Raw genomic sequence first — 25,013 nt, forward strand, 5'->3', positions numbered from 1 at the left:
CCGATGACTGGGGACCTCCAGAGGTTCGCTCCCCAGGGCTCTAGATAAAGGCAGCTCCAACCACAAGATGATCAATCAATCAGTTTACACCGCGGGCACCCGATCAGCCAATTAATCAATCTCGGAGCCAGCAGATGTTGTTGCCGTCCCTCAGCGAAGGAGCTGGCAGTGGAGCAGTGGAGGTGGTGTCTCCAACAAAGGCCGAGGGGCTTTTGTGGGCTCACTTGTCCCATTCGTTTTCACTGGACGATTTTTCTTTCCAAGCATTTCCTATGACATTCCCTGCTTTTCATTCTTTAGAACATCTTAAAGGAAGCATGTTACTACTTATCTTTTATAAGCTTATAATTATCTTATGATTACTATGAACCTGGCTGTTTATATCCTTCCCGAAAATAAATTAGTATATTCTTTAAACATCTCCACATTTGGGAGAAGTGTAAAGGAGATATAAATGTGTGAGTGGGTTGATGCCCCTGTGTCAGCATCATTAAGGCCAGCTGGTTCACATCAAGCCTTCTGTTGACCCCTGTTCACAGTCAATGAGCTACAGACTCCACAAGGACACTTCATTTTAATGTGCCCTTAATCAGCCAGTAGTTAGGATACACGCACAAACATTGAGACACCCACACTCGCCACCTACACCTCTTGGCCTTTGGTCCCTGTCTTGGCCCCTCAGTGCCTGTCCTGGGTATGTCAGCCCTTTGACCCACCAGGTCATTGCATCATTACTCACTGTACTAAGAGATCCCTGTGAGAGTAATTCTGTCTGCAGCCTGTGGCTTCGATGTCTTTTTCAACCAGGCTGCTCCAATGCGTCAGTCATTTGTTTGCCAAAGATCAAGTCAAGTTACTAAAGTTTGCAAACATATATAGGAGTAATAACGTACCATTATATGTTCTTGTACAGGGTTTGTGAAAACAGGATTTTTCAAAAAAAATTTGAACCTTGCTAGAATCGGATGCAAACATTTATACAAACATGAGTTACCTGAACTGACGAGTAACTTATTTATTGTTTTGATGATCAGCCACTTTGCTACATATTGCATGCCAACAGACACCTGGTAAGCAGCATCTGGACACTGCTGCTGTGCTGGCATAAACACTGGTTCCACAGCAAAAGCAAGTGTCAAAACAATATGTGCATAAAAAATAGACACATATTTACAGCATAATGGTCAGAAGGTAATTGCTTCAGTCAGAGCTTCTTAGCACGGCCAGCTTGTTCCCAATGATTAATCACTGCTCCTTTTGACTTTTTTTTGACTATTCCCAGCTCCACTGACATAAATCCCTGTAAAGCGGGCCCCAGGATGCTGCATTATTATGTTGTGAAAGGGTGGCTATGCTGTCAAGTTTGTTTCGGGGCGTCCTTGTGGTCCAGCTGTCTTAGACGTATGTAACTGATTCAAAAACAGCCTTTGTCCCCATGTTTCCTGTTGCTCTGTATAGTGGACTGTTAAAACAATAGCCAACTCAACTAACGTTTTAGGGTGTATTTCTTTTCTTTGTTGGTCGTACCATCAGAGTCCACAGAGCAACTGAACTTCATCCATCACATATAAGAATTGGTACTAGAATTAGAAGGAAAGAAAGCCTTTGACACTTATTACATTTTAAATGGTTGCCATGATAAGAAGATAAAGCAGGCATCATATGATGGATTATTGTTGGTCTGTGTTGCTTTCTTACTTCAAACTAACTCCACCTTTCCAACAGATTTCGTGACTTTTTGAAAATGGTATTCTGACAAGCTTGTCTTTATGCTGAGATTGAACAGTAGGGATGCACCGAATATTCGGCCACCGAAAATGTTCGGTCGAAAATGGCCCAAAAGGGCATTTTCGGTTTTCGGTCGAAATACTTTTATCACCGAAACAATACGGCCGAAAATGTTCAGAGCGCAGAAAAAAAGACTCATCTCTCTGCACCAGATGAGGGGCATGCACCCTCGTTGTCTGATATGTTCAGTGAAATCCTGCAAGAAAGTGCCTCAAATAATAATAATAATAATAATAATAATAATAATAATAACAATAGGTAAGCTATTCTGTTCTTAGGCTACTGTATACTGTCAGATTGTAGCTATATTTCTGCTAGATTTTTTTTTTATTAAACTTTAATATTAATTTATACAATTGCAATGCCTTGATTTTAGTAAAGTTAGTACACAGTCATAGCCATAATGCAATGGTACTAATAATTGGCATAATTTCTTTGTGTTTCGGTTTTCGGTTTCCTCGTTTTCGGTTTCGGCCAAGAATTTTCATTTCGGTGCATCCCTATTGAACAGTTGTGTGGAGATGAAAAAGTAGTCAGGATTCTTCTCTTAAGCGGTCTTTTTTTATTCTATTATTCTACTACTACAGTCAGTTTTTGTGAACAGCTAATAACAATTTAATCATCACTTGCCATATTTAGACCACAAGTTGTACAAACTAGTTTGTTTAAAGCACGTCCGGCCTTTACAAAACGGAACACAGGGCATTGTCTTTATGCACTCTCAATCTCAGTTAATTTGGTATGCAACTGCATTCAAATGTCATCACACTCACTGTTGAAATTAACCACATTGAATCTGTTCAATGGGTTCAGTTGAATTAAACCAAACAGAACAGCTATGACTGTAGGCAGTTGGTTAAGTAAAGGCTCATTTTTAAGTGATGGCCAACTTAAGCTCAATATATGAGCATGTCTTTCACATACCAAGTATTACTTTCTGATAATTGTGCAATTCATTTCGATTTATTTTGAATACAGCACGTTTGATAACATTCACTAGATACAAGCTGAACTTGATTCAGCGGCCTGAGAAAAACGTAACACTGCACCCTGTAGCAGGATTGTTAGTAATAAAAAGTTACATGTTTCTCAGCCATCAGTATGCGTTTGAAGAAGTGCTTGACAGTGTGTTTGTCCTTTAGTGTTATCAGTCAAGGTTAAGCCCATTAACTGACCACACTTTATCTGACACGATTATATCGCCCGTAACCCTACCACCTCCCGTGGAGACTAATAGCTAGCCTTGAACCTAAGTGTTATTGCAGCTCAGTAAAACCACATGCTAATTAACCAGCCAAAGTGAATGGTTTCCAATGAAGTTTTACAGCTACTGCTACCAGGACTTATGTTTTATTAGTGACTCTAAGGGTAATGTGTAAAACCGCCAGTAAGGTCTGTGTTAGGTGATATCATTTTACACTCCATCACTTAGATTTGATCTGCCAGTGATAGCTTTTAAAGATAGAGTTGCAATGGTTGTAGAGGCAGTTACAGGATGTGCCAAGATTTGTGGGAGGTGTGTGTGTGTGTGTGTGTGTGTGTGTGTGTGTGTGTGTGTGTGTGTGTGTGTGTGTGTGTGTGTGTGTGTGTGTGTGTGTGTGTGTGTGTTGTGTGTGTTTCTATACACACTGCGCGTGTGTGCACTTTGTATGGGTTCGTTTTTGGCTGCAAAAAACGTTTTTTTTCAAAAACGTTTTTTCATCAAACCCCTCTTTTAAAATATTCTCCTATCTCCTTGATATGACAGTTCTCGCAACAGCTGTCAAAAAAAACCCTGTTCTCCTTCCAACTATCTTGTCATCCATATTCCATCCACACTTGGACCCATCTCTCCCTCTTTCATCTTCTCTACCCCATGAACTTCCCCTCCCTTCCCTCTATCCATCTCTAACCTCCCACATGCCACCTACACCTCCGCCGTGCCAATTAACACCAGAGCACGGTCACATTGTGCTGCCCTCTGACCCCCTCCCTGCTTGTCGAAGCACAAAGGACCCGAGGCCCGCTGCTTCAGTATTAGTTTGTCACAGGGCCCTGTCGCGCAGCTCTGTGATAGATGGGCCCTGGTGAGCAGCTCTGACCCACCGTGCTGCAGCACTCACTCGGATGGTGTGAGGGAGCATTGATTATGATGCTAGTCGTGACAGGGGTGAATCAGGGCTCAGCTGATGGTGGCAGGGGGAAGACAAAAGAGACCAAGGTTATGGATGAGGTGCTGTTAGTTAATGTGAAGAGATTTGATTTGTGCTCTATCGATCATGACATCTTGCAAGATTATTTTCATCTAGCATGATTTATAATCATGTGGCGGACGTACAGTGTAACAGTGAATCACCTCATTGTTACAATGCAGAGGTCTCCATCATTGAAGTGTGAAATGAAAAATGTAATATGTACAGAATTGCTAATAGCGATTATCGGATTGTGTTTTTTTTTTTTCTTGTAAGAAGAAATTGCCTTTTTTTTTTTTATTAAACCTTGTGGTGCCAAGCCTAAATGTATGCTGTTGGCAATTGGTTTTGTAAACTTTGAACTAAATAGAATTTTATCAAAAGATGTATCACTTGTTTAAGTCGATGGTTCTTCACCTGGGGGCCAAGACTCCCCAAAGGTGTTGTAATGTATATGTTGTAATGATAATTAATGGTATAGGAGATAATCAAAAACATATTTATTTATTTCACACAAAATGATGTCAATTTTTTCAAGCTTGTCTCGAATACCTTTTCTTGTAAAACACTGGATAATTTTACCCTTTCAGGCCTCCTAAAAGCTATTCAAAAGGAACAATTTAAGGGGAAACTATTTTGATTATACTGCTTACAACTAATAGACATGGTAAATGTATGACGAGTGGTTATAGGTACTTTAGACATGTTAGGACACAAGTCAAAAAGGCAGAAAACCACTTAAGTCTTTACACTGAACATGACAGCTGATGTCTGCTGGTTTTATTTTATACTTTAAAAGTTGGATCAATTTCTAATTTTATCACCGCAAGGCCTCCAAATTAAATGACTAAATGCCAGTCCTCAAAAATTGCATATACAGTACAGGCCAAAAGTTTGGACACACCTTCTCATTCAATGCGTTTCCTTTTTATTTTCATGACTATTTACATTGTAGATTCTCACTGAAGGCATCAAAACTATGAATGAACACATATGGAATTATGTACTTAACAAAAAAGTGTGAAATAACTGAAAACATGTCTTATATTTTAGATTCTTCAAAGTAGCCACCCTTTGCTTTTTTATTAATAAGGGAAAAAATTCCACTAATTAACCCAAAGCACACCTGTGAAGTGAAAACCATTTCAGGTGACTACCTCATGAAGCTCATTGAGAGAACACCAAGGGTTTGCAGAGTTATCAAAAAAAGCAAAGGGTGGCTACTTTGAAGAATCTAAAATATAAGACATGTTTTCAGTTATTTCACACTTTTTTGTTAAGTACATAATTCCATATGTGTTCATTCATAGTTTTGATGCCTTCAGTGAGAATCTACAATGTTAATAGTCATGAAAATAAAGAAACACATTGAATGAGAAGGTGTGTCCAAACTTTTGGACTGTACTGCATATAATAATTTTTTTGATCTGATGCCCCTATCAACATTATTTGTCTCTGTTTTATGAAAGTTATGGTTTGGTTAGGTTAAGGCACAATATAGCTTAGGAAAGGATCATGGTTTGGGTTAAAATGACCACTTCGTTAAGGTTAGGGCCTTAGGGTACCTTTGTCGTCACGGTTACAGGACAAAAAGGGTGGTTAAGCTAATGGAACAATTATGGTCATGGTTAAAAGAATCCGACAGTGACTGTCAGCTGGAAATGCGAAACCCATGTGACCCGTCCGTCCACCATGACCTCGTCCTATACGTGGACTTTGACGCTCTATAACAATGTTAACCTGACTTCCTCCTTTGCTCCCTTCATAATTCTTATGGCTGCTAGAGGGCTTTGTCACTTGATTGTTAATATATAAAGGTCTTTATTATAACAGGGAGTCCTATACGTAGCCACACACAGTAAAAGTACATACTCACACATGCAGTTGCCCTAAGCCTGCTGATCGCTGCGGGCACAGAGTTATTTTTATTTCAGTCCCTTGGAATGCTTTAAAAGAAAAAACGAACGGAGAGAACACTTAAAACAAAAAAGCATATGTGAAAGATAATAGTGTATGTGAGCAAATCAGTGAGAATACAGGAGGTGGGGGGGGGCGGCCTGACGCAGCATAATCCACCTGTTTTCATCCCTCTTCCATCCTCCTCTCCTGTTCTCCTCCACTCTTGTCCTCCTCCGCTACTCCTCCGCCCTCGCTCCCAGCTCAAACTGCGGCAGTCAGCTAATTAAAAAACATGGCTGTCCTTAATTATTCTACGGCTGGCTAATTGATATTCACAGAGGCGTTCACCTCGCCTAAACGATCCGTTTAATCTGACCACCACAGTCTCACTCTAAACCGCCTGTCACCCCCAGCCATTGTGCTACTGTATTTGATAAGAGACCAGAGGGAGATGGATACAGGAGGGGCAATGTAAAAGTTTGCCGTTGATGTTAGTGTGGCTTTCTAGGCTACAAACAGCAGTGTATGGACTCTACTGGCTGTGCCAGAGTAATGAGTTGCTGCAGAGGAAAATTAAACTTAGTCATTAGAATTAGTAAATAAATAAATTATCATTCTCAGGACATGCAAAGTTTTAAAATTACTCCGAAAATTAGGAAAACTCTTCAGGTGTCCCCTTTTTGTCTTGTTTTTCCACTTAACATATCTTCCTTTCTGCACTTTGTGATCCTTTTCTCTCTTTAACTTTTCTGTAAAGTTAAGGAGATGCACTTGTGTCCCTTCTAGATGTTCCATCTAACAGCCAGTTCTCCATTCTTGACACCTCCGATGATAAATCACTTTCTGTTGTCCTCTTCCTTTCTTTGTCTCTTATCTCTGCGTGCTTTCCACTCTCAAGTTTATTTCAATTTTCTTGTCTAATTTTGCCCCCGGCTCCTCCACCCGTGACCGCCTCTTCATTAGGGGAACAAAAGGTGCATGGGCAGTGGTGAAGTCTGTCCCATTGTTTGGCCTTTAGTATGATTAGATTATCTTTAAAGTCTGCTGAATGGAGTTAATCAGTTGGAAGTAATCCTGACACAGTGTGTGTGTCTGGGCCTGTGTGTGTCGTCAAAGAGGAGGGCCAACCTGCTTGCATGGAAATTGAACACATGCACGACTGCATGTATGCATAGACTTACACACAGACACACACAAAAGTGAGCAAAAAAAAAAGAAAATCCCTGGGCACACATTTCTGCCACAACCTCCCCTCTTTTAATGACCCCTTTAGTCTCGCCTTCAGCACACATTTATCTCTCCACCCGCTTTCTGTGGGTACAGCTGCTCCGGCTGGTGTGTGTATGTGCTGATGTGTGTGTTTCAGATCAGTGTCTGAGCCACTGTGTCCTGGCGTCTGTGTGCATCTTTTGTCTCTCTCTTTCTTTAGTCGCCACCTATAAGCGTAACATTGAGTTTGGACACACTCGTGACAGTACACAACCCCCTGCCAATCCTCTCCTATGTGTTTCCCTCCATCCCATCATCCCTCTCCTCTTCCTCTTAAATTGAGCTGTTAGTAGTTTTGGCACCTCGATAACGCATCGATAACACATTTCAAGGTCCTGATAGTGCTACTTCTAGTGTACTTACAGCATACTTTTAAGGGTGTACTTCAGGGTACATTTACTCATGCTATCATTTAGGTTTAAGTTTACCTCGATTCCATCATGAAGTGCAGGCAGCTTTAGCTTTTGTATCACAGTGGCCACACAATCGCATTTCAGACATGTTGGGGGACACAGTGGAGACAATAGTCTGACCGCAACAATAAGGCTGGTTGGTGTTAGCTTGTGCTGAGGACAGCAGAGACAGTTACCTGTTGTTGTTGTTGTTGTTGTTGTTGTTACTTTACGGAGTGTTTCAGAAATGTGATAAAGTGATACTGTGGAGTGTTTTTTTTTTTTTATATATTATTTTTTTACTATATCTGAATCTGGAGTTGACGTAGTGTGTGTGTGTGTGTGTGTGTGTGACAGGGCACGAGCGTGCGTGCGTGTGCGCAGGTGTTTGCCTGTGTTGGTAGGTTTCTGTCTTGCGTGTAATGGGAAAGCTTGGAGCATCCCCTTGACTTTGAAACTTCCCCCACTCATCTCATGTGAGCACAGCCCCTCGGTGACACTCCTCACCACTCCTCATCACAATGCATAGAGCATGCAGCTCCGCCTGCAGTGCACTGAGTCGCCAAACACAGATGGTTATCAGTGTAGTAAAGATTGGATGGGGTAATGCAATTTTTTTTTTCCTCGCCACGTTGTATTTTCTTCATACTCTGTCTCCTTCAACATCCCATAGTGTTTAAAGCAAAGGCTTCAAAGCTTCTCTGCGTGGCTGCTTTCCATAGAGACAGTCCTCTGCAGTATGGTCCGTTTGTACAGTGTGTCTTTGAGTTTGAAAGTATGTAACATGTATGTACATAAAAACATAGTTTATGGTCGTATATCATACATGTATTGTATGTGTACTGTATGCACTGGTGTGTGTGTGTGTGTGTGTGTGTGTGTGTGTGTGTGTATATGCCAGTGTGAGAGGAGATTGAGAGAATGAAATGTGAGTATTCAAGCAGAACAGTGTGGCAGCCAGTCACCCCTACCCTCTGAATACTAAACCTTTCCAAATGTCACTTTGAAGAAGTTTATGGATGAATCAGTGCCTCTTTACACACTTTCTCTTCTTCCCTTTCTTGTTTTGTTTCAATGCTTCCCTTATTCAGGAGATTGGACGGAAGGTAAGTCTAGACTCTACAGTTCTCTCAGTGTTTCTGCATGATGGAGTCCTAGGATTTCTTTTTCCCTTTCAGCTTCTTTGACATTCTACATTTTTCTGGAGGTACAGTATTTCAGGTGCTCCATATTTTGATGATCCCTTTTGTGCAGCTTTATTACTCCAAATGTTTTGTAGAGTTATAGGTGAGATGACGACGTCAACATATTTTCTGATCTTATTAGCAGAAGGGAGCAGTTATACAATATGCTATTTGGTTGGGTCCCAAAGTTTGCAGTTACTTTAAATAACACAGCTCTATGTCTTGTTCAAAGCCTCTCCCCCTCTTCTTTTTACTTTTTACATTCTTTTTGTAGGCATTGACAAGTAAATGATGAGAAGAAATTTCACAATTAGACATGTGTCTGCTAAGAACATTAAACGTATCATAATTAGTCAAATTAAAATTTCTATATAGATTTAAGTCCCTGGCACTCTATCCCAATGTGAAGGCCTGCTTTTTCCTCTCTTGGAGCTGATACATCCAGGTATTATCTGTTTTGTATATCACCCAGAGAGTCAGCCGTACGTTTAGTGAAGGTCACAGTAGAGGGGAGGACAGTGGAGATTGGTAGCGCTGGGTAGATATATATGCCAGACCATGGCGCTCATTCGCACTGAGAACTGATGTTATCCTCTTAGTCTGATAGTGGTTTGGCTGAAGATTGAACACAATAGGACAAAGAAGCACATACAATACATGCCAAGGCATCATCAGTCTCACACACATGTGGACACACAGGTGTATTTTCTACACATTAAGCAACATGTGCACACATTCCCATACATGCAAACCTCATCTGTATAAAATTGTCAGTGCTCCACTGAGCACATAAGTGATGATTTTTCTTCTTGTGTGTGTGTGTGTGTGTGTGTGTGTGTGTGTGTGTGTGTGTGTGTGTGTGTGTGCGTGTGCGTGTGCATGTGTTTATTTGTGTGTTTAGGCCAAGCAGCTGGGGGCCAGAGAAGCAGACCTAAACAAGCAGGATGCTTTCTACAGAGAGCAGGTGGCCCGGCTGGAGGAGAGGGTAAGAAACCGTTTGCACCATACTGAAAATGCCTTTATATGTACTCTGAATTATCTTACGATAATATTTTACCATAACAGAGTTTTGCTCTCCACATAACTACAAGAATGATATAAAAGATACATAATAGAACAAACCAAACCAAAGCACGACTAACTAGAATAGCCCAAGGTGGAGGATACAGTTTCCAAAGGTGAAGCAAAAGATAACTTTCCATTTTACAACAAGGTCAAAACTAAATGCTGCATTATGCAGACACTAAGCAAGGTTACATCATTGCTATTTTTAAGAACATACATCACTGCATCTCTAGTTTTTGCCTAGGGTTTTATAACATACCTCTATTAATGTGTAGTGCACTCATGCACACAGAAACACACGCACACCAGTGCACACAGATTAATGCACACAATTCAGTCAGCATACACAGTGGGCTTGGTCACCACTGGGCTCAGCCAAAGTACATCTCCCATTTATTCTTTTTCTTCATCCCTCTGCCCGACTGTTTCTGTTATCGTCCCTCAACTTAAACTCTGCATGCTTTCACCAGTGTGGTGTGCATCACTGTCTCTTTCGTGTTCTTTGCCTCTCCATAATTGTCTCTCTGCTGCTTTTTCTGCTCTCTGGTGCTCCTTTTTTCTATTAATTTCCACCCTCCCCATCCCTCCACCTGAAGGATAAAAGTTACATCTCATTCTTTCCTGTGTGTGTCCTTCTGTCCCTGAAAATGACACTACCCTGATGGTCCTTGTCAAACGAGTGTCCTATGGAGGGGGACAAGGGTCAGCTGTCGTGCTTAGCCCACTTCAAATGGCAGCTCCATGCTGGTCCCAGATAGAGATGCCTGCAAGGCAGGCAACCGGGGTCAAATGCCCTGTTAAAGTGTGTTAAAAAAGGATGGCCTCAAGCTGCTTTCAAATCATAAGTGTTTCTTAAGAAGGATACAATGCCCAGTTTAATGTGCTTAAAATGATGCCTTCATGCTGGGAAGGAGTTTTCTCCCCTTTGGAGGGAGCAAAAAGTCAAATGCTCTCTATAGTGTAATCAAAATTGAAGTTTCACACCATTGTGAAGCCAGATATTCACTGAGGAAGAGGGAGGCACTCACATATTCTTGTTCTTAGAAGCTCACATGAATGAAAGGATGGCAACATATAACATACTCATACCTCAATGTAAAATTATTTTGTCTTTATCCAAATGGTTCACATGCAATTTCTTGGTGAAAAGACGGTGTCTTGTGTTGTGCATGTGCAGACATCACAATTACACAAATTGATTTAAATATACTTTTTTGTACTAGTTTGTACTAAGCAGTTTTTTTTTACACAAGCCAAGTTCTCCCTTTGGGTCAATAAAGCTCTTACATTTTCCTTCCTTCACTGAGGATGAATTCTTCAGCCAAGCCAGTGGGTATTGAGTGGTAGTGGACTTGTAGGGCATTGGTCTGTACAATTTTGCTTGAGTAGCAAAGAGGAGCTTGACCTCAAGTGAAGGTGTGAATTAATTGATTGATAATTTGCAAAGAAAACAACTGTACCTTTTTTTACTGACTTCCGTTAGCAGGTTGATGGCTTGGCAAAAGAGCTCAAGATGTTGAAATAATATAAGATGTCGGCATGCTCTCTTGTTTCACATGAACCTCAGAGGTCCAGCAGTATTAGCTAATCTTCTCTCTTTCGGTTCCTCAGCTTGTGTTGCATTATTTCATCTTTGGACAGTGTAGCTCTACCGCATTGCCCTGTATGGGAGCAAATGTGAGTGCTTATGGTAGAAGCGACGAGTCCCAACTAACACAGGCATTATCGACTTAAGGCACGGACCATCCATCAGCCATATTGGCCAATGGTCAATATTCCTTAGATCAAAGTGTCAACGAATCACGTTCACACCTCAGAGAGAGAGAGAGACACAGACTATTTAGAGAGAGAGAGACCGAGACAAGGAAAGAGATAATGTATTAAGAAGCTAACAGAAAAAAGAGGAACCAGAGAATAAACACAAGAAAAGATGAGAGAAAAAGACAGACAGCTGGAGACAAATTGGATTTAAAGAGATTCTACCTGAGAAGGTATGATATAATAAAGTGACATTTGTGAGTGAGTAGGGAAAGAAAAAGACCAAAGTAAAAGAAAGAGACAGAAAAGTGGTAAAAGGATAAAATGTCACTGAATGATAAAGAACAAGAGAGTAAAAGAAAAGGTTGAAAGAACCGTACAACCCATCACTGATTGGTAAAAAAAAGAAACCGGGAATGATGTCGAAAGGGTCTGTGAAATTGAACAGTGTGCGCACTGTTTTATTTATTGATTCATGCACAGCAATTAAATGATAAATTAATTATATTCACAAAGCCCTTTGTCCTTAAAATTTGCACACAAACCCCACCATTTCAATTTGCAAATTCTATTAGGATTCGTGGCCTGTGGAGACGAAACACAACAGAAGTGGCGACCATGTGTATGTTTTGATGTGTGCATATTGTGTGATGGTGTGTGATCCTGTGTGTAACTTAGGATCAATGGTGGGCATATTGCATGTTGTCTTACTGTGCAGCAAGCGGCTTGGGACTCCATAGGGGGTGCAGTTTGTTTGGACTGTGTTAATAGCGCTCCTTTTTCATTTTCTGGTCACAGTGCCCCGTTTGGCACTCTCAGCCTGTCCTCACTCCCTGTTCTCTTTACCCAACGGAAGCCCGGCAGTATACTAAACAAAGTCCCCATTTTTGGCATGTTCTGTTCCTGTGTACTCACTGAAACTCCCGCTTGGTTAATAGCGTCCACTCCAGTATGAAGGAGCTCAATACGCGTACAGTACAGAGAGCAAATCTACTGGAAGATACAAATACAGACCGCTAAATAAAGATAAGCAATCATAGCTTACATACAGGCAAGTATATATGAATATAGACATAAACTGCTGGACTACAAACATACTGTATCCATATCCAGGTCAAATTGTTACTGTATATTAAAGGTATTCTTAGACAAGAAAAAAATACCTAAGTTTCTCTGGTTCCAGCTGCTCAAATGTGACAATTTGCTGCTTTTGTCAGTTTAAATCTGCTCATTAAAGGATCCCCGAGCAATTGGAGGTTCAGTGCCTTGCTCAAGGGCACCTTGGCAGTGCCCAGGAGGTGAACTGGCACCTCTCAAGCTACCAGTCCACACTCCGTACTTGGTCCGTACGAGGGCTTGAACTGCCGACCCTCCGGTTTCTAAGCCAAGTCCGTACGGACTGAGCTACAGCCACCCCTGGAATAAGTCATGCCTGCATATTAAACTCTCATGAACAAACATAATAAAGTAAACTTACATAACTTTAAGGAATTTATGGAAAAATATGTGGCCCCAGAATCAGTCACATATTTTAGACCGGTTTCAAGTGATAGTGTATTGGTGGGCGGTGAACAAGGCTGTAGTCATGTCACTTGGGAGTATACGGCAAACTTAATATTATCTCCCATCGCGCATTTCACCCTCCCTTCGATCCTCCCTTTACCTCAGGATTCCCCGAGCATCTTGCACACCAGCAGAAAGAGGCAGAGAGAGAGAAAGAGGCACAACGAGAGAGAGAGAGACTATAAGTCTGATATATATTGCACGTCTGTTCCAATCCAACATGGCCATTCATCAGTGGGGCTTCCAGTGACAGGCCATCACCAGGTTCTGAGGCAGCTCAGCCTGCTGCCTCTGCTGCTGCTGCTCATTGGGGCCACAGCTACCAAATAGCCCCTGAAAACAATATCTATATATTTATTACATTTTCACTCAATACCTGCCCCGCTGTAAAACAATCTCATATTTAACAATCAACTTGCCCATGTTTTTTTCTATTTTTCTTTTTTGTCAACCATGTCTCTTTTCAGCCCTCCCTCCTCGCCACATCTGTCTCTCTATATCTCTCCTTTCTCAGATCTCTTTTTTTTCTTTTCTTTTTTTGAGTGGTGTTTTTTCCCTCAATGCCTCAATTTCATATTTTTTTTCAGAAGAGATTTTTCTTAACTTTTTTTCTATCTTTTTCGCCTTGTATATCGATGAAATTGGATTTTTCTGCTCTCCCGGGGACAATCACTGCAGCAATTGCCATCTCATAGCAAAGTTCCACAGCTCTGTGAAAGGAAGAAATACAGACAAAAAACAGTAATGGCTTCTATCTCTCTCACTTGGTATCTCCATCTCTTCCTTGGTCTGTCATTTCGCTATCCCTCTCCTTCTCAGTCTTTTGCCCTCTCTTTCTCTCTCTCTCTGAAGACTGGAGCTCATATTTTAAGTACATTTGGCTTGTTGTGTCTTAAAAATGTAAACGAATAAAAAATTGGAACAGTTGTGACTTGCTTGTATTGTTGCTGTATTGTAGTAGTAAAGACATTGTAGAATTTCTCTTTCACCATGAAGCGATCAGTGTAGTCTCTCTGGCTTTGCTAGTTGTATAACTGGAGACACAGTAATCCGGAGTGAAGACATGACCGTGTGCTGCAGTGTTGAATTATTGTGTCGGAGACAGTTTGCTGTTATAGCCGCATGATGGGATTCCCAGGGATTTAAGGGAAAGTCTTTTCAAGGAATGGTGATTTCACATCAACAGAGCGGTACATTTGTTTATGTATAAAAAGAAATCTTACAGCAGTAAAGCTCCACAGGCCAAAATAATAATGGAATATCTGCTTATAGGGCTACATTTTTGTTAAAACTTTGCAACAGATGTTGATTGAACTAATGGTAAGATACTAGGCCATAGTTATGGGTAGTATTGTACTGGACAGCATTATATTGAAAATGAGGGTGTACAACATTTCACTTAGCCATAAAAGTAGCTAACTTTGCATTGCCACATTGTTTTTTTTTAAATTTATATAGAACATCTAGTGGTTCTCAAGAAAAGTGATTTAAAGAAAGAGAAATTGCTTGTATAAACTTAAAGAATAGTATGATTGTTAGTTATTGTAGATGAGAGATTGATACCACTCTTATGTCTGCACGGTAAATATGAAGCTACAGCCAGCAGCCGCTTAGCTTAGCGCAAAGACTGGAAACGGGGGAAACTGCTAGGCTAGCTTTGTCCTAAAATAACAAAATCTGTCAGGTTTCCAGGCAACCAGCAGAGACTCTAGGAAGCGATTGAGCCTGGCCAAGAAATACCTGTCTGGCACGTAACTCCCATAACACGTGTTTGGTTTTCGAAATTGACTGCCGGACATTTGTGTGTATTCTCCATCCAATGTACCGACTGCACAGACGTTAGCTGTAAGCTAAACTAGCAATGGGCCGACCTTGTGTGTGGGAGTGTGTCTTGAGTCTCAGGTCGTCCCCCTGGGCAAATTTGCATCTGATCACGCCTTTCCTTTTGACTTTGTATCCAATCTCCAGCTTTTAAAATTTGCCTTGTGTTCTGCCTGAACACATGCTTAGAGGTGATGGTGGGCAGATTAAGTTACGTTTGACTAAAAATGTGTATGAAGGATAGACACGATAAAAGTTGACCAGCCTATTTTCTTTCCTTAGTTGCAGAGTCACACAGCAGAAGTCTCATTTCCTCTCTAGCTCTGCAGAACCGTAATGTTGGCCATGGCGGGGTTTCTCCCCATTTCGGCCCTCCTGCTCAGCAGCAGATAAGAGAAAGAAGCCATCAGGAGAGGGAGTTATTTGTTTTATTCATTAAAAATTTGAGGCTTTTTTTTTTTTCTAAATTGAGCTGGAGCCTGTGTTGGGGTGCAGCTTCTATCTTCTCCATATCGCTGCAGTGCATTAGCAGTAATGACTTAATTTGTCTGTGACACCCCCCACCAGCATTTTGTTTGGCTCCAGATGAGCTACTGGAAAGCAAATAGAGAAAAGAGGATGAAAATAAACAGAAACACTCAGAGATTTCAGAACAAGATTTGTGTACTATAGCTACACAGTTCTGTTCAGGCTTTGACACAGAATTGCTCGACAGCAATTAAAAAAACATCTCTGTGAGACTTAAAACAAGGTTGTGTTTTGCAGCTCATAAAAAGATTGTATATTGGTCCAGGGAGAAATATTTTCAAGCAAACTGAGCGTAGTCTCTCCTCTCTCCTCTCTGGGCTAACAAAAGGTCAGGGCTATTCTCTAAATCAGTTGGGGCAACAGCAGGAAATCACAATTTGACACCACTCAGTAATCAGACAAATTACCATCTTCTCTGATCTCTCAGGTAGTGATTGAGGGTTTTTGTGAGTGCATGTCATTGTCTATATCTACCCACCAGGATATGTGTAGATGCTTGTTGCAGCATGTCTACTCATGTACCCATGCTGTGCGTGTTAGTTCTTTGTGCATGTAGGTGTCTGCGTGAACGCACATTGTTTGTGTGGGTGTGTGTGTACGCATATTGTAAGTGGTCCTGCAATCATTGTCACACATGGCCTTTTGTCCTCCTAGGTGGATTAGTGTGCTGATTAGTGCCAGCTCTGCCATTTAGGCAGGTATTATTACCTTATACTTAGTATTCTAGACAGATACCCAAATCCTTCTCTTTATGACTCTCTCTTTCTCTTCCAATGGCCCAATCTCTGCACCCAGGAGAAGTCTTATTCTTGCCTCTTTAGCAGCCCCAAAAATCTCTTTTTAGTCTTTTTATCTGTGAATAAGCTTCTCTTTTAAATCTTGTTCCTTAGCTCTTGACAGCTTCTTTGTCTACACTAAAAACCACTTGATTCAAGGCCAAGAGGGCACAGATACAATAGAAGCTTACAAGTTAACTCTTAAACTTTGGGCATACTTCTTTATTGTGTTTTACGTACAAACTAATGTCTGCCTGAGGGACAACTGCAGTGGGTCGGTAAAGTATTCCCACCCCTTTATTTTTTCCACACTATGTTGTTTTATACATTTCATGCAGGATCTTTTTTTGTCTTCTGCAAATTCATCCCTGAACATGCATCCTGAACATGTAAGGAGGGTTCTTGAAGTTCATTACTTTATTTTTACTCATAGGACATGGGTCTGCATAGGCATAAATGATTTCCTGTCAATTAAATTTGACACACGTGAACTTGAGACATCTCAAGTGTGATCAAAGGAAACAAAATGTATCTAATTAATTTTGATGTGTCATAGAAAAGGATCTGAATAAAGCAGTTTTTTGTTTCAATTCAACACATTGACTGTCTATGAAGTATATAAAATAGATGCTATCTACATATTTAAAAATATATTTTTGTGTTGTTATAGAGAACAGTCTAAAAACTGAAGTCAAAAAATATAATTTGTTTTAAAATATGTCTGTAACTCCACAGAATGTGAACAAAGTAAATGACTTCATTGCAAACCCTCAGTGTCCATCCAAAGAGGACTCAAATTTGTATCAGACCTTGTCAGCGTTGCCATGTCCCATCTTCTGTTAGCTCTACAACACACGACTATTGATCTTTTCAGCAGCACAGTTCATTCCTATTGATCTTTTCTGAACTATGATGAATGTCTTCCCTTCAAGAAGGTTACGTCAGGGCAGATACGACAAAGAGGCTTACATTTGTCACATTTCTAGTATCTGTAATTTATGCAAGATGATTTAATTGCCTGGTTTCCAATGAGTGTAATGTTGATGGGTTAGCTGGTCACTGATTCTGAGTGCTTTTTGCACGACAAATTCTTCGCCTTAGGTTATTGTCAGGCTTTGGCTAATGCATATGCGGCTCAAGGATAATTATTCCTCTTTTAACAATGCCCAGATAGGATAGAACTCATTTTTAAAATACCATTGTTGACTCAGAAAAGGCTTGTTTAAAACTTCTCCGGAACCAACTTGCAAGACTAGCTTGCTCTGCACTAAGTGAAAAGCCTTTTTCTTCTGAATGCATGATTATTTTTGTGAACCTTGTAAAAGTCTGCTTACTATTTAGGCTTAATATAGTCTGAGAGATCTTTAACCCAGCACTACATCATACAGTATTGACTGTGTAGATTGGGTAGCTCAAAATTACCCCAACAGGTAATGGCACAAAACCTCTACTCTGTCTGATGTGAAAGACAATATGTTTATGCTTGTTTAAACTATGCTTTTTTTTAATGAAAGTATAAGTGTAAGTATAACTTTTATTAAAGTGGAGTACTTAAGAGGAAGGCATTGGTAGACATTGCCTGTTTTGCACCTGGATCAAACCTTACACGACTCAATCAAGCCATCCATCGCACTTTACAACCTCTCACCATTGGATCATAAATGTGCATAACAGCGACTTAGGGCTGACAAAACAGTTCTTCCTCTAGTAGTATAAATGGTGTAGGAGCTATGTTATATGGCTGTGTTTGAGGAGGTAATTCAGGTTGAGGGGTCCTGCTATTGGTTGATTTGCTATGGGTCACTGTGGGATTATGACTGGTGCGCTGTACGTTGTTCACTAGCGACCCTCTGACCTTACACGATTGCGATTGCTGCCTGTTATTACTGCGGCCATTTGTGAGAGGATAAGCACAAATGCACACACAAATACCCATAATTCACACTTTCACGCAGAGAGGCAAATGTGTGGTGCACATTTACACACACACAAAATAAAATGTGCAATATTTTATCTGCCAATATTTTTTTACCATCGCAGACTTCATATATCGAAGCACATACTCCCCACTTCCAATCTATATACATTACGGATCACAAAGTTAGCTTCCATGTTGTGGATAATAAGCCCAACTGGTAATAGACCTATGTGCTTAATTTCTCTCTGCATAAAGTTTTAATGGAGTTTGGGTGATGGTAGATGAGGCAGGGCTGTGCAGGCTCGGCTGCACTGTAGGTAGGACTATATTATGAAGCGTCACTTTGCTGAAATTTTTCATTTTTCCTAAATAGCTTCAAACTGAAATCAGGAAAGATGTGAATAAATTGGATGGACTTTTTTGTACACGAGATTACAATAACATTTCAATGCATTTATCTCACGCGCCTCTTTTTCTCTTTGTCTCTGCAGAGTGCTCAGTTCTACAAGGTCACAACAGAGAACTACCATAAAGCTGCAGACCAAGTGAATGCCAAGTTCAAGTAAGTTTAGACACTGTCAATCCAAAGTAGATCAAAAGCTTTCACTCACCAACAGTTTAAGGTTTAACCCATTCTTTACTTCCAAAAATAGTACTTTCATTGTTGCTTTCTTCTTTTATTCCCCCCCCCCCCCCCAAAAAAAAAAGCCTTTTTTGTCATGCATAGTAGGTATTTATTGAATTATCTTGGGTAGGCTTCATGTGTGTTATCTAAAATGACTCATCCATTGACGATTAGAAGTCCATGTGGACCAGTGAATACACTATTAAATTATGCTAGCCACATTCTAAGCTACGACTTTCAATCAGCATCACATTAGCCCAAGCCATTAGCTGATGTTGATGATCTGGTTTACTGATAAACCTGATCGCATGTTGATAATAGTTGACTTTCTTGTGCTCTTTTAATTTTTCAGTGTTAATGAGTATAATGTATTCTGTAAAACTTTATCTTCAACTAGACCTGGGTCAAACAGGATTACCAAATAATTTGTAGCAGTTTTATTACACGGGTAGCATTTCCCACATCAAGACACAACGTATAAGATAACCCCTGTGTGCTGCAGAAAAGACCATGGCTTTCAAATAGTTTTGACTCCTTTTCCCTCTTATATTGAAACTCCTAGAAATATTAATAAGATATTTGGCATTTATTTTGATCCAAAGTGCATAACAGCACCATGAGTTAATGTATGCTCCTCACTCTGATAATGCTAAGCTACTGCATGCTCTACATGTTACAGGCACACCTTGCAGTGAAAAGAATGTTTACTTCATTGAAGTTATTAACAGAGGAGGCAATATTAAACATCCAAGCAGTCATGGATGTAGCACATATCCGACACATATATGTAACTCAAGAAGATGCAGAATCCCTCCACGTCCGTGTTCCATCTGTCTTCTTAATAGGGGGCCATTAGGCTCCATAGTAATGTAGGAAAAGTGGATGAGGAGCCTGCAGGAGGTGGGGCAAGAATGGCCCCTGGCTCTAAGCTCTCCTCCAGGGAGGCTAGGCTAATTGTGTTAGCTTGTCATTAGCCAACGCTAACACTGGGATCATTGTCTCCCTCAGAAATGCTGGAAACTGATTAGCCTAGTCCACTGGGGTTTTAGCGCTAGACTCGTGGAAGCTGGAGCTGAGACTTCACCAAATCACATTAAAGAAAGGAAAAAAACACTGGAATAACATTAGTGCCAAATGACAGTGCTAACTGCAAGCTAACGTGCGGTTAGTCATGTGACACAGGCCTTTGCATGAAGAGCAGTGATTGGCTGATTGGATTATAGGAGGTGCATTAGCAGGGGTTGTGACTGGATTACAATTGTGGAAAGGTAGAGGAGGGGGGAGTATCTGTGCGTGTGTGTGTGTGCTAATGAAATGGCGGGAAGGTCTGGTGTTACAAGACAGGGGCAGGGATGCATTGCGGGGATCAGAGCAGAGGGTTAATTGGATTTTATAGGGCGTGTTTGGCCCATCTTTGTTTATGTGTGTGAGTTCATGTGTGATGGTGTATGTTTGTATGCACTCATGTGTTGAATATCTTTTGTAAATATAATGTGTGCGTTTCCTCAAAGCTCTCTCTCTCTATCTCTCTCTCTTTCTCTCTCATGACAAAGACCCTACAGAGAAAAGATTCTATCTTTGGCCTCTGTTAAATAATAGCAGAAAATATGTTTTGTCTCACACAGGCTTATGATTTTCTCAGAGTTGAAAATGTCCCTGAGAGATAAAAAGAAAAGCCAGAGCCGTATCCATACTTGATAGAATTACCATTTGATATGTTAATGTGAGGATGTTATTAAGTGTATGAGATGACATCTTTTTTATTAGAATGTCTTCATTTTCCCGCTCGAGCTCATGTCAGTGCCACTGTAAAGAGAGTGATAGTACTCCAGGGATTGATTAGTGTTAGGGCTGATATTAGGCTGCGGTTTATTATAGTGGAGAAGAAGATGTATGGGGCCAGATTAGACTGCCTGTCAAGGGTTATAACATCTGTATATGCTTTTGGGAGTTGTAATTAGTGCTTGTGGGTGGTATGTGTTTATCATCAGTTGGGAATTTGTGGAATTTCTGTTAGACACAACTGTGTTCTGTGATCAGGAAAATCAGGTCTCAAGAGTGGATGGTATTTGGAAGGAAAGTATGTGTCATAGCTATATGCAGCACCTGTTCTTGTGCAGGATCTTTGGGGTTGATGCTCTGTATTAGTCAACATGGGAAATAATTACTCTAATTTGAAACATGATCAGGAGAACAAGTGATTGGATCGGGACTAGACATTCTTGCTATTAAAAAAAAAATTCAGCTGAATGACACTAAGTTGAAAATTTCACTCCTGTGTCACTCTCTTGAATGTCTCTCTTGTATCAGTAGCAGTCGTACCTTTTTGGGTGAGTTTAGTTTTTATTATTGTATGCGATATACACAAGTTACCCATATAGTTTACAAATAGACTTCAGTAAGTATCCAGGGTGCATGTGTTCCATTTATCGCATGGGTACAGTGTAGTCATTTTCCTTGGCTATGTTGAAATAAATAAATTAAAGTGTGAGAGGTAGGTACTCAAGGGGTGTGTGTGTGTGTGTGTGTGTGTGTGTGTTATGAGATTGTGTATGTTATGAGATTGTGTATGTAGTTGTTTGTTATGTCAGCAGTACAGCTGTTCCCTGCCGCTCTCCTGCAGTATTCCCTCCAGAGTTATCTGAGAATGATGTAGCTCTCCCAACCGGCACACTACTGCATCACTGTGACCTCATTATATCCACAACCCACAAAAACACACACACACACACACACACACACAAACATATATATATATATATATATATATATATATATATATATATATATATATATATATATATATATATATATATATATATATATATATATATATATATATATATATACACACATACTGTATCTACATTCTTTCACACTTTCTCACAGCTATAGTTATATTTTTTATTACTATTTTTACTATTATAAAATCCATCTAATTTCTACATGATGCTTCAAAAACTTAGTGCCATGACAATCCAAACATTTTTTTTATAGTTTTATTGTTTTTCCCCACAAAATGGACACATAAACAATATTGTCTGAAGTGAGTATGAACAAATACTGCACAAACTGTAAAACGGCCCCTCTAGTGTCTGAAATTGTTGCCATGAATCATAAACTGCAGGGTGTCAGCCTGCTCTCAGAGACCTAGACAAAACATTTTGTGTACAGCTCTTCCACATATATGTAAATATACACAACATGTAACAAATAATGTAATCATACAGTATATTAGAAACACACACACACACACACACACAAAACCAAAGCTTTTATTCACTTTCCCCATGACACTGACTGCAGATAAGAGTTCCCAGTTGCCTGTGGAAAGGAGGCTATCTCTCCCTGCACCTGATTTATATCCTGCCACCTTCACCACTAGCTGTTTATCCAAGTCTGATGTATTATCACACTGTCCAGCACGGAATGTGTGACCTTTACTGCACCACATGTATGAAAGAGTGCAAATGTGTGTGTGTGCTTATGTATGTGAGGATGAATGAATAAGAGTGAGCTTGCATATCGTCGCTGTCGGGCGAAACACTTGTATGTCCTAAACCGTTGCTTTTCAGAAAATAAAAAAGGCTAATTTGTAAACATTTTATTGAGCTATTTACCTCCGAAAAAATCATCTCATCACTGGTTAAATATTTGTAAAACCCACAGACTGACGTAAAGGGTAAAAAAAAAAAGTAAAATGATGAAATATGGAGATCCGAGGTTTCTGTCCGACAGCGACGATATACACGTGGATATCTGCTTTGGTGTGTGTGTGTGTGTGCGTGTGCAGTGTCTCGACGGGCTGCAGTGACCCAATGGGGATTTAGTTTGAAATGCAAGCTGACAGGCATGGTGGAAAATGATAGATGTGAGATTATGCGCAAAGATGGAATGTGGAATGAAAGAACAGTGGCGTAGTGGTCCTAAACCTCCTGTCAGTGCTAACCTTTGGTGGGGCTTTGGGCTTCTTTGTTGAAGCTAGTCACTTTGTTTGTGCAGGGTCCCTGCAGATTTGAGATGGGACAGGGACATCTTACAGTATATTGGTGAATGGGTGGGTCTGACAAGGCTGTGTAATACTGAAGGATTGAGACCATCACCTCTTATGTCTCCATCTCTCTTCTTAGTTCTCCAAAACTTGGATTCTTAGCTTTCTGCCTCGATGGTGACATTTGTGATAAGATCATAAAAGGCAGCGTATTTTCACACTTTTGTGTTTGTGACTGAGAGTGCATGTGTATGTGTCTAAGCCAAGCATTTTTCAGTACCCCCCACCCAATACAGTCGGCCATAGAGAATAAAATCTCATTTTAGTCTGTCACTTTACTGTCACTCCTCTCCTCCCTCAGGCTACACACTCGCTCCCTCCTTTTGTCGGTTGTTTATTTTTTAGCCCTTTTGAATAAATCTTTTTTTAATTTAATCCAGTTGACAATAACAGCAGCCGCCATCCTCGCTTCGTCTCTCCGCACACTCACACAAAGGTGAAATGAGGAGGCGTGGAGCAAAACTTGTTGAATGTAAATGGCTTGTTGTTTTTCTTCATAACACTGTTCTGTACTGCATCGGTCAAGAAACCGCACCTGTCTGTCTTCTCCTCCATACCATGTATGGGGAAAGTAGAGCCCACTCATCCCTCGTTCCCTTATAACCATAAACCGTTTGCAATCAACAACTTAAACATCTTATCTTATCTACATAAATGCATTGCCCAATATTACCAGCACTCTCTTTAGCAATGGAGTTGCTGCTTGTCAAAGGTCCCATGGCATGAAAATTTCACTTTGAGTTTTTTTTTAACATTAATATGAGTTCCCCCAGCCTGTCTATGGTCCCCCAGTGGCTAGAAATGGTGATAGGTGTAAACCGAGCCCTGGGTATCCTGCTCTGCCTTTGAGAAAATGATAGATCAGATGAGCCGATCTGGAATCTTATGAGGTCATAAGGAGCAAGGTTACTTCCCCTTTCTCTGCTTTGCCGCCCAGAGAATTTGGCCCACCCATGAGAGAGAGACATCATGGCTTTCAAATGAGCAAAATGGCAGTTGGTCAAGGCCACACCCCCACCCTCCACCTTGCCCCCCTCTCTCCTCCTCAATAGCTACAGACACAGAAATGGCACATCCTAAGGAAAGCTCATTGTAGGACTGGCTCTAGTGGCTGTAATTCTGCACCAAGGCTGAATTTCAGGGAAAGAGACTTCAGATACAGTATTAGGGGACCACTAAGGCCTATATAAAAGCATCCAAAGAGCACCATGTCATGAGACCTTTAAGTTTTCAGTGCAGCATTTAAACAAAAAAAAAAAAGAAAAAAAGATGCTATTGTCAATTTAACTCTGATACTTAATTTTAATTATTAATTAATTATAGTAAACAAACACTATGGTCACGTTTATTTCCAGTAGTTTCACTTAAGTTTAAGACCACATTTCCTTTTATTTTCTACAAACCGTTGCTTCTTGTCATGAAGGTTGTGGACACAAAATCAGGAAACCCTGTGCAACCTAATGCAATCCAGCACATAGCCCTGTACCAAAGCATTGCAGGACTATTGCGTTGTGCATTTGTTTTATCTTTCACATTACTGAGGAGGATAAATACGCTGGAGGAAATCCAGCAGGTTTTCTGCTTAATCCACCGTGCTGCTACAAAATGTAAATAAGGTGCCGGGGCGTTCTATTTTCTTGGCATTGCTCCTGTTTGTTTAAAGGAATAATTCGGATGACCCAAAATTAATGAAGTAATGATTTATTGATATTTAATTGCGCCTAGCAGAACTTTTAATTACTAAAAATGACAGGAATGAATTTTGCATGAAAGTTATTGCAAAGCACTTCAGAGGTGTTTTTCTCTGCAGTAGTCGTCAGCGAGTCAGGACAGACTGAGCATTGCTTTGACCCCTCTGTCAGGTGAGGGTGAACCGCAATTCTGTATCTAGGCAACAGGGGTGCAGGTCCAAGATGGTGGTCAGCTGAGGAGACAGAAGTCAATAACTGCTTTAAAAGCTCTTCTTTCGGCCTTAAGAGCTTCGCTGTGTTGGCTGTAAAAAGCACACACAATTCCAGGTACCTGCGTGGGCACACACACAGACACCCGATGCACATACACACCTTTTAGTGGCCGATTTAGTCACTTTGCTGCATTGAAAATGGTCGGGAAACCCACTCAAAGCTTTTATTGCTTTTCTGTATTCTTTGTTTTTTGTGAACAGCACAGTGACATGATGATGGAACAGCATGTACATGTAGCATG

The 25,013-nt window shown here is 40.5% G+C and overlaps 1 protein-coding gene across 5 annotated transcripts in view; it reads left to right on the forward strand.

Annotated features, from left to right (window-relative positions):
- chchd3a (coiled-coil-helix-coiled-coil-helix domain containing 3a) overlaps positions 1 to 25,013 on the forward strand; it is a 73,532-nt gene that overhangs the window by 37,277 nt on the left and 11,242 nt on the right. For 3 of the 5 annotated variants that reach the window (XM_039791801.1, XM_039791802.1, XM_039791805.1), the window contains 3 exons: positions 8,611 to 8,625; positions 9,605 to 9,688; positions 18,624 to 18,694. In XM_039791801.1, the coding sequence (XP_039647735.1) occupies positions 8,611 to 8,625; positions 9,605 to 9,688; positions 18,624 to 18,694 (170 nt within the window). The remainder of the gene's footprint in view (positions 1 to 8,610; positions 8,626 to 9,604; positions 9,689 to 18,623; positions 18,695 to 25,013) is intronic. The other 2 variants (XM_039791803.1, XM_039791804.1) reach the window with 1 other exon arrangement.

Source organism: Perca fluviatilis, chromosome 23 (genome assembly GCF_010015445.1).
Source record: "Perca fluviatilis chromosome 23, GENO_Pfluv_1.0, whole genome shotgun sequence".
NCBI classification, from domain to species: Eukaryota; Metazoa; Chordata; class Actinopteri; order Perciformes; family Percidae; genus Perca; species Perca fluviatilis.